This window comes from Lactuca sativa, chromosome 8, assembly GCF_002870075.4.
Source record: "Lactuca sativa cultivar Salinas chromosome 8, Lsat_Salinas_v11, whole genome shotgun sequence".
Classification (NCBI taxonomy): Eukaryota; Viridiplantae; Streptophyta; class Magnoliopsida; order Asterales; family Asteraceae; genus Lactuca; species Lactuca sativa.
This window is the reverse complement of record NC_056630.2, coordinates 20,072,688-20,084,001: the sequence shown is the minus strand read 5'-3', so window position 1 is coordinate 20,084,001 and position 11,314 is coordinate 20,072,688. Positions and strand designations below refer to the sequence as shown.

The 11,314-nt window shown below is 34.2% G+C and overlaps 1 protein-coding gene across 1 annotated transcript; it reads right to left on the bottom strand.

Annotated features, from left to right (window-relative positions):
- Positions 1-8,087: 8,087 nt before the first annotated feature.
- On the bottom strand, positions 8,088-10,451 carry LOC128127655 (uncharacterized). The gene is made up of 2 exons (XM_052766313.1): positions 10,412-10,451; positions 8,088-8,965 (listed from the first exon to the last, which is right to left on the bottom strand). The coding sequence occupies exons 1-2, from the start codon at positions 10,449-10,451 to the stop codon at positions 8,088-8,090; spliced, it is 918 nt and encodes a 305-aa protein (XP_052622273.1).
- Positions 10,452-11,314: the final 863 nt, after the last annotated feature.

Genomic DNA, 11,314 nt, shown 5'->3' with positions numbered 1-11,314 from the left:
TTACTCCACCGGGAAATAGATATCGATGAACGTCTCGCCAAGGGCCAAGTTAACTTGTTAACTTGAAAAACTGTATTGAGATCTTAGATCTAGGATATACAGTGGCTAACATCAAAATGGCCATGAGTAGTTCTTCGATACTCAACAAATCGCAGTGCGTTCCTCCGTGTTCACACAAATACTGCAAGTAGTCTTCTTCTGAGCCAAGGCTGGGTCCTGAAACAACTGTGGTGAGAATGGTCTTTTTGATTCTGTGATCCACAAGGACTTTTTAGTCATGATTACTTTTCAAGGTGCGATTGTGATTGTTAAAGAATACTCATTCGAAGGAACTGGAAGTGAAGATTATTTTTGAGCATTCAAACTTTCAACCCCAGAAGCAAGGTGAAGCTGTACTAGATGCTATGTGACAGATTGCATTGAAAATTCCTCAATCAATTTGCTGCTATTTATGAACTTGCTAAAGTGATCCAGAAGAATTGGTCTCTCTGTTATTTTCTTTGAAGTATTTCAAAGCTGAAAGTGCTGATTTTCAAGAATCTTTACAAAAAGCCCCTACACCAATGTGCGTTCAAGTTCAAATCTTTGAAGGAAGTCCAACTGTTCAATATAAAGTCATTCATGTAGAAACTCATATGTTCATATTGAAGTTGTGAAGAAATGGAAGACAAAACCTTAAGTCAAGAACGAAGAGAAGATTTAAAAGAAAAGAAAACTACAAACCTAGAGGGAGATTGTTAGGTCATACATTGTGTTTTATACTTTGCTTTTCATAAGATACTAGAGGTCTCGGTCTAGGACCGAAAACACCATGTTTTGGTGTTGTTTGGACCGAAATCACATGTGATTTCGGTTAGGCTTAATATTGTTTTGTTTGGGTTTTGGGTTGGGCCTTTGCTATTAGGTCTAAGTATAAATAGTGTCATTTGAGCCTTGTATTGAAAGGGGGACGTTTTAAGGGTTGCCATATGCTTAGAACGTGATTTGGAGAGAGAAAAAAAAGAGAACCAAGTGTAATCAAGAATCTTATGTACCTGACTATTCAATAATAGTGTGCATTGAAGACTAATCGTTGTGTTCTTATTCTATATTTCCTCTTGTCTAATTCACTTGATTGGGATTCCGCACCATCAAGTGAATCCGATTGATACATCGTAGCATTTTGGGTTTTACAAGCGGACTACCCGGATTTATTCGCAGCAACAGACTTCGATAGCTAAGTCTAGTTCAAGTGGGGGAAGTAGTAACACCTAGAATTCGGGTATTCGTTTTAACCCTTGAGTTATGTTTAATTTGCAAGTATAGTTCCCAGTGGCAAATTCGTAAACCCAAAGTGTAACATCCCCCTCTGGCACGTATCACAATATTGTCCGCTTTTGGCCACTCGGCACGAGGACTTCCCAGGGGGTCACCCATCCTGGTACTACTCTCGCCCGAGCACGCTTAACTGCAGAGTTCTTATGGGATCTGCTGCCCTCACGACTTTAAAACGCGTTGTGTTAGGAAAGGTATCCACACCCCTTATAAGGAATGCTTAGTTCTCCTTCCCAGCCGATGTGTTAGGGGTGAAAGTGGTTTAGATCTGATCCCACATCGGCTGGGATTGGTCCCAAACTTGGTCTTTTTTAGTAAAAGGTACTCCAAGGCATTTGATTTGTCCTTTTAGAGGTTATAAGGGCTATTAAGTCATAAAATTGGGTTCTTGGTCACTAGTTTCCCTTTATGCAAGTGCTAGACGGTCTTAATGGGTTAAGAGACAAGGGTTTTTGGTGTTGAGGACTTAATAGCCATATTAGACCATAAAGTTGGAAACTTTATGGTTTAGAACATCTTTTGTGACCTAGATCTGAAGTTTGGACGTAGGTGCTTAATGGATTAAGCACTTATTTAGGAGGTTGTCAAGAAGCCTAGTAAACAGGGCGTACTGAAGGCTACGCTGAGCGTACGATGTCAGTGTCCCGATCCTCAGTCAACTGCAAGGTACACCCCAAGTACTAATTGAGTCTACTCAGTTGACTCAATTGACTTTGACCTGGATTTTGATTAGGGGTATTTTAGGTATTTGAATAGTAGTCTGATTTTTTGTTACTGTTGTTCATAAAGGTGACTGGTAGTGTGGGTTTCGGAGAAGCGTGTCAATTCAGCTTTTTGCCTATGTATGAGGTGAGTCTTCTTACCACCTTAAGTGGGCTGAAGGAACCAAGGCCGACCCACTGTATTATATGAATAGAACTGTATGTTATCCTACGATTTTGTTTATGTGCTTGTATGATTTTTGTATCGAGCTATATCGGCTCGGAGTCATTATGGACTCAGGGTAGATACAGACGTGGGGGTTGATTCGGACCGGACATAGCTATATGATGTTATTTTGGGTTTATACGTACTTGGGGGTTGATACGGACCTGACACATGCACATATTGTTATATGATATGTATGTTGTATGTGGTAATTTGGGAAGCTCACTAAGTTTTATGCTTACAATTTATGTTTATGGTTATAGGCACTTCCAGCTCAAAAGGGAAGGGCCTGGCGTGATGGCACAACATCCTCCCCACATGATTTCCGCACTTGATGTATTTGTACTATGATGTTTTGGAATATTGTAATGAATGATGGATTTTGATACAACCAACGAATGAAAACTAATGATTTTTAAATGAAAATAAATTTAGTACTGTTTTTGGGACGTTACATGATTAATCTCTTAACCCCGGTCTACCGACTAGCTAACGTCGAACGTTTTTTACAACATTGGTTAATGTATATTTTTAGTTTTTTATAATAAAATTTTGTATATAAAACATAGTAGTTGTACATATTACATTTTATAATTTATGTCATATTTTTATGTTATGAATCACATATTTTGGATCTTATTCTCATGGATCATCGTAATTATGGATCATGCTAACTAGGTTGAAAAAAATGTACATACATAACATAATTGTCCATTTTAATTCAGTAGTCATGATCTAATAGTTTATTGAATCCTATTATTATTTTTGGATCACAAAACTCTATGGATCAACCATTTTGATCATGAGTTTGTGAGTGATCCAAAATATTATTTGTTAAAATATGATTCATAACTTAAAAAGATGACATGAGTCATTATTGTTTGATCCAAAACATACTTTAAGGATCATTGTCCTTTCAATTATTTAAAACAATGACATTATAGTCATATATATATATATATATATATATATATATATATATATATATATATATATATAGAGAGAGAGAGAGAGAGAGAGAGAGAGAGCTAGGTTCAAATGTAGATTGACATCTATTGTGTGGACGTGTGGATAATGTTATTTTGTGAGAATTACAAAGAAAATATGTTGTTTGATAATAAGAATACACTCAATCTTATATAATTATTTTAATTATTAAGACTTTCCACTAATTAAATCGTCGATAAGGTTATTATACACTTTTTTTTTAATTATTTTCATTCTGTCAGAATGTTATCAGGATGTTTATTGAGTCGTATTCTGTAAGAATTAAAATAAATAAAAAACAATGAATGAGAACAAAAATGAAGTAAAATTAGTGAGAATCTATTAAAATAAAAATAGTTATGTGAGATTGAACGTATTCGTATTACTAAACAACATATGCTCTTAGTAATTTTCATAAAATAACATTATCCACGTTATAACCTAGCCCTATATATATATATATATATATATATATATATATATATATATATATATATATATATATATATATATATATATATATATATATATAACATTGAACTTTTGAAGACTCATCCAATCATAGAACTTGACCTTACAAAATCCACCACTATGTTATGATTTAAAATATCCTTCTTTATTCCAACAACATTATTTATGCATTATAATAACCAAAATCTACATAACTATAACATTAATACTTTCCAATGTTATGATGCAAATGATTTACTATGATCCAAACATTTAAAAACTATATAGTGTACTTTTCTTTAGTTATGTATTGTAAAACCTATAAGAATTTCACACCACATTATTCATTCTTCACACATCGTTTATATGAACCATGACTTGTTATGATCTAAAAATTATTATGATAAAAATACGTTATAATCCAAAAACTTTTATGATCCAAATGCAAATAATTAAATTGATTTTTGTGATCCAAAATTATGTGATACAAATACATTATAATTAAAAGCACCACAAATGCTCCAATTTTATATCTAAAAACATGTTATGATCCTAAACTCTATAATAATCCAATATGAACAGTTTATTATCTAAATAGTTTTGTGATCCAATATTTCATGATCCAATGCTACAAATAAGGTGATAAAGAAATAAATCATTTTATCTGATCTCTAAGAGTATAATAAATTAATGATATTATGAAAAACTATTATGATTTAAATATATTAAGATCAAAAACTTGTTATGATTTGTAATTCGAAAATGCTTATATTCCAACAATTTTATGATTCATACATGTGATAAACCATAAAATGTCAAAATATGGAGTTGATACCAGCAATATTGATTCAAAAATGTTATAAACCATAAAAGTGTTCCAATTTACAGAGTCAAACCAACCAAAGATAGAATTTAATTCAAACAATATAAACCTCATGAGCAATAATACACCCTGAATTATGATCTATGACATGAAATACTAAAATAACCGACTAGATCATCTGAAGGAGGCTACTACATACAAAATTTTATACACATTTGGAGTCCAATATATTTTTCAATTTGTTTTATGCTCAATTGGATCAAGTGTATAAGAAGATGAATATCCAATATTTGTTGACGGTGATCCGATCTTTCCTGATGATGATCTAATATTTCAAGGATGAAGAACTAATATTTCTTAATGAAGATCAATATTTCAATGTTTAAAAATCATGTTATCAGAAGTCGTTAATAAGAAAAATTATCTTTTATATAGATTTTTTATTATGTTTTTTTTTGTTTCCACTCATATCATTATAAATAGCCAATGCAGATTTGATATCTTCTAAATCTTGATCCATCATTGACGCTTTTGTTTTCAAGACGAAGAATATAACAAAAGAGTTAGTATCACTACATAAAGTGTTTTAAATTGTATCATCATGTATAACAAAGATTATGGTATAACATTTTTTCCACGTTAAGTTTTAAGTAATTCTTCCATGTAATATTTAACTTTCTAAAATTAGAGTTTGATGAAGGTTATCACTATTATAGAATAACTTAACTATGAAGCATGTTTCTTAATTCTAAAAAATGTAAGATCTTATGTAATACCGAACATAGCACATGTAGGAAGCCACTACAGACAGACAAATACATTAATAACCTTTTGAACATAAAAGAATCAACTATAGAACAAGTTGAACCATCAGACCATCCATAAGATCACCACCAACACATATGCACACCACTAAAAGAAAATCCATACCAAAGGCACCGACTAAACAAAAAATTAAACTAGGAAAGATGAACACAACTACAAAAATTGTTAATTCTCATAGACATTACATCAAACACTTGTAAGACATCATTTTTCATTAGTTGATAACTATTTTGTCAATTAGATTACGCATTGAATCTGCTTATAGGCACATGTAATCCATACAAAAGTAACATCACTAGCAAAAGAAAAAACAAATGAAAAAATTCATTTTTAGTTCGTGATTTGAAATACTAGTTCTTACAATCAATTGTTTCGAGAATTTTTGGATTTTCAATGTAAATATCGATATTAAAAAATTATATAGATTTACAACGTTTTCAGTTTTACTCAACATCATCACCAAAAAATCATAAGAAAAAAAAACATTTTGGTTTGTGATTTGAAAAATAAGTTCATATATTAACAATTCAACATCGTTGATGAAAGAATCTTTAATCGATGAACGATACTAACCTGATTGAATGAGAAATCTCTGATTTATGAAGAAATTACATTGTTCAGTCGAAATAAATTGTTTCATGTATGATTGACTATCTACTAAAGGTGTATGCAGCACAGAAGAATTTCATATGAATTCTCGTTCAGCTCAACCCAGGGACGTATCTATTTTGGCCCAACTCATTAAAAATATTATTTTCACCTAAATTCCTTTTATGAGCTCGATTGGACAAGAATTGTCCTTACGGTCCTTACTAACATTTGAGTCATCACCAAATCCGGATCATATATATATATATATATATATATATATATATATATATATATATATATATATATATATATATATATATATATATATATATATATACTAGTGTTGTAAAAATCCCAAGTAGGAACCGATTAATCTCTTATTACTCCCTAGGCGCTACCTGACCGACTAGAAGGCGTCTAACGATTAATCTCTGCCTACAAAATGAGCGAAGCAACAACAATCAATGAAATTTTAACACTTTAAAGAAATTTTATTTCAATAGAAACTATTTAAGGAATGATCGGTATTGTATTAATCATATTAACCTATTTTGTTATAATATTACTAGTATTTGCGAACTTTTTATGATATTAGTAATATATTTTTTTTAATTCAACGAATTAGCAATTTAGAGTCCCCTCTTAATCCCCTAATTTATCCTCACCTAGCCCATTAATCCCTTAACCCAGTCCACCAACTGGCTAACGTCGAATATTTTTTACAACCTTGATCTATATATATATATATATATATATATATATATATATATATATATATATATATATATATATATATATATATATATGCCTAGGTTATAATGTGGATGACATCTATCGTGTGATCGTAAAAACAATTCTAGACTAATTGATGAAAAACATGAATGATTATGATCCGATGGTTAATGATATTACAATGAAATAACATGTATAATATAATCACACAAATTTCATTATTAGAGCATTTTAGTCAATTAAACTATATTTAAAAAAAATTATGGATTTAAAGGGATAAATCATTATATATATATATATATATATATATATATATATATATATATATATGTGTGTGTGTGTGTGTGTGTGTGTGTGTGTTAACTATGTTATAAAGCATACTGAACTTTTCTTGAAATTTAAGAGATACATGCTTGATAATATAATATACAAATCTTTTATGCACAAACCACCCATCTTTTTATGAAAAAAAAACTAATTATGGTAAAGAATAATCAACAAATATATATATATATATATATATATATATATATATATATATATATATATATATATATATATATATTTGCTTAATTTCAAATTCAATCTTCAATTTTTCATAATATCTTTTAATACAACTTAGTTATCATCGTACAACGAATGAGAAGACAAACGAGCGAAAAATTGCGCCACTAAGCCTTTTTGTATGGTAAAGTCAATTCTTTTGAAGACTACATCCATAGATCTAGGGATATAACATTGTTCTGCATGATCCATCGTACTCTACTAAGAAGCTCCACCGCATCTGGCGCAAGAAAACCAAACGTATCAAATGCAAATGGTATGAACACGTGTTGATTTTCCATGCACGGATTTTCAAGTTTGGTGACCTTGAATGTAGCAGTTTTTAATTCAGCACGTCCCACCGTGAAACCCTCAGCCCTCAAGCCTACGAGAGGGGATACCCTCGTAAGGTCCACACATGCGTGTTTCCCTTCAACCCATCCAAAAATCAAAACGTCAGCCGGTCTAAGGGTTTACCTGTCTTCTATCATTCAGGAAATTCACAACAACCTCTTTCTTAGCGGAAACCACGAAACGCTTTAATATGTCGATCAAAACATCTTTAACCATATTGTGTCTGTTTTTGAACCCTGAGAGTTCTTTGCAATGAACTGCATGCTCTCTAAAAGAGTCCAAACATGTCTTGCAGCACACCGGACATATCTCGTCGGATGGGAATATTGGAATCATGAGTCGATATTTAAGGATGGTATGATACTCCACATGAGATATATGTTGGCCCAGGCCATCTATAGGGATATCTAGAAGAAAAATTTGAGCATGTGGTGCACGTAAACATTGGAAAAATTCTTTTTGTCGAGCCGTCATGTGGAAATGCACTTCCATATCTTGGACAATTTTACTAAAAAGGGCACTCGTCAGTATCTTCTAGGATTTAGGGGGCGGTGTCCTTAGTAGAAAAACTGCTAAGGTTAATGTCCGGAAGCTGTTTACGAAGAGAAGCTAAGGCGCACGCATAATCAAAATACATACCATAAATGTCGCTATCCCGTAAGATGTGGTCTTGCACTACCCAAGATTGGGCCCTTGAGGCAACAAAAGCATATGAGGTAGCCTCTACTGTCGAGTATAAACCCAAACCACTAAACCGAATGGGTAGGGAAGCAAGTCGCCACTGTATGTCACCAAAGAAAGGGCCACCACAAACCACAATATCCTCAATCTCCCTGTGCAACCCATTATCGAAGAGCAACGCCGCCTCCTCCATGTGAACGGGTTGGTACGTCCTCAGCCCAAAGAAAATTTTAGCAATACCCATACAAGACCGAAGTAGAAGGAGCTCACTTTGCATATCAAAGAACTGTGGAAGAAGGCGCATCAAATTCACAACATTTTTTGTTCTCTTTATGGCTAAACTGCTAATGAAACTAGCATCTCTACTAACAGCTCCAGCGAGAAGTTTCACCCCCAATGGCAGCCTCTCGATGCCAACCGGGAATAGCCCCTTACGTAGCTTCCTACCATCATACGAGGGCCAAAAGAGCTTCGTTTTCTTGATATTCAACTGAAGGCTCAATTTTGGGCCAATAACCTTAATGATGTCTAACGCTTTGGCTACCTCCTCAGAATATCCAATAAGTGTGTCATCATCAAGGTACCATGCATGGAGAAGAAGCTTGCAAATGTCTCTAATATTATGCAAGAGCGGTTGCAACACAAGGGCAATGAGAAGTGGTCCCAATGGGATTCCTTGCTGAACTCCAGTAGTAGACCAACTATACGTGTCTCCTAGATATAACCTTGCTGCTTGAACTGTTGGTGCATGTAAATGCTCCACAAATAATGAGTGATAATTAGGTTGTATTTTCCCTTTATTTTATATTGTTGGTGTAAATACTCTCCCTCCTATATAAAGGGATAGTTGGTCATGTATTTCTTTTAGCTAGCCACTTTTACTTTTCTTAGAAGAGTTATACTTCTCAAAATGTAATCTCTAAAGAGAGAGAAAGTTGGTGGGTTCTCCCACCCAGGGAGAGTTTCTCTCCCACCATGTTCTTCATGCAATATATTTTATCTCTCTTGTTCTTAGTCTTTTTCATGAACTCATATTATGTTCTTCGTGTTCATACTTATAAAAACACGATTAATCTCGAGATATCTTACTTCCGCATTCACCGTTCATTATAAAATGGGTTCCTACAATTGGTATCAGAGCCGTACCTTGAAGATCTCACGATTAGTTCAAGGGAACGACTCCCGTTCGGTGATTATCCTGTGATTTTTCCGTGTTTCTGCAAGAAAAAAATTTCGGGTTTCTTACCGGAATTTTTTTAATGAGTTCTTTCTTAGTTCTATTTTCTGGGTGATTCTTACTCAATAAAATAAATTGTTGCTGCTGCTGCTCGTTCTATTTATTGCTGGAAGAAGATGTTCTCAAATGTTATTATTTTGTTGTTGTTGAAGAAATGAAGAAAAAAATGGGAGAAGAAATTATTTTTGTGGTCTCTAAAATGTTGAAGATATTCTCCAGGAAGTTCTCTTATTCTTGGATGAGAAGACACAATTAATGGGCTTATATTCTTTGAAGTGGAGCTCTTTTTTTACCCAGCAACATGGAAATCTCCTTGAGGTATGAAGTTCTTTATTCCTCATTTTCTTGTTGTGAATCTTTAATGTGAAGAAATTTGGATGTAAATTGTGCTTGTGAAAAACATATTGTCCTTGTTACTCTTTTGGGTAAAGAATACTCCACTATTTACTCCCTCAAAAAGACAAAAACCATGTGACAATGTCCAATCCCATCACCTTTTGTCCCTAAAAACCCCCAGCATACTCTTCTTTTTGCCTTCCCAAGACTCACTTGTTGACTTAAATGCTTTATAAAATATTTCCCTTATTAAAATATGAATAAATGGCCTTTGCGATACCATTTTTCATGGAAAAATAGCATTTTTCTTCATCTGTTCAGCTCTTCTCAGCCCCCCGAACCGCAGCCAAAAACTGTCTACCAGAGTCCCCTTAGAAGCCTACTCGCAGCCACTTCATAGCCTTGATCCGAGGTCCTCTCAGGTCCTATCCGCAGCCTCGGTCAGCAGCTTAAGACTGCAGCCTTCCCTTATTGCCTTCGGACCGAAGTCCTTCAGCCCAACCGCAATCTCGGATCTCTGCTGGCTCGGACCGCAGTCTCAGACCGCAGCGGCCATCAGCAGCTCGGATCCGCAGGTACCCGCCTTCTTCCTTCAGACCGCAATCACTTACCTGCTTCCTCGCCACCGCAGTCTCCTTGACTCAGCTCCATCCGCAGCTATCTCGTCCGCATCCAACCATCTGATCCGCAATCGTCCCTTCTCCATCCGCAACCACTCCATCCGAAGTCACCCTCCATCAGCACCTCCTAGACCCGCATCCATCACCTTTTCACCCGCAATGCCCTCCTCAACTTCGGATTCCCTCCCTCCTCCTTCTAGCCTTCAGCCATTTCCCCCTTCCTTCCCTCTCTTCCTCCTCCTCCCCCTCCTTCTTCTTTCTCCTTCCTTCTTCCTCCTCCCCCACCTTTTTCCTCCCCTCCCCTCTTTTTTTTTTAAACCCTTTTTTTTCTAGACTTTATTTTTTTTAATTCAGATTTTTTTTCTACATGATTTTTTTAATTAATTTATTTTTTTCCAGCCAATTATTTTTTTAACACCAATTTTTTTTAGCCAATTATTTTTTTTAACACTAATTTTTTTATTTTAACCAATTTTTTTATTAAAACCATTTTTAACACCAATTTTTGCCACCACCTACCCATGGATTGTCACATTGGTTATTTATTTCATGCCGGTTATTATTATTGGAAGAATACTCCTACCGCAGTCGGATTTCATGTTATCTTTTTGTGATGCTTGCACCGCAACGACGATTGATTAACAAAATTGTTTCGCATTCTTCAGTTTATGGAATATTATGACTTCGTGCTCTTGATTTTTTGGTTGATGAATCATGTATCTTGAGCGTGTGGACTTTATTTTCTTTGAAGCCACTTCAAGTGTTCCGGCACCGCAGTTTGGATATTTGGATATATTTTTGGCACAATAGATTTTCTCACCACAGCTTCAGCAACTATGTCACCCGCCTTCTCATGACCACAAGAGTATTTATTTTACTCTTTGTCGTTTCTTA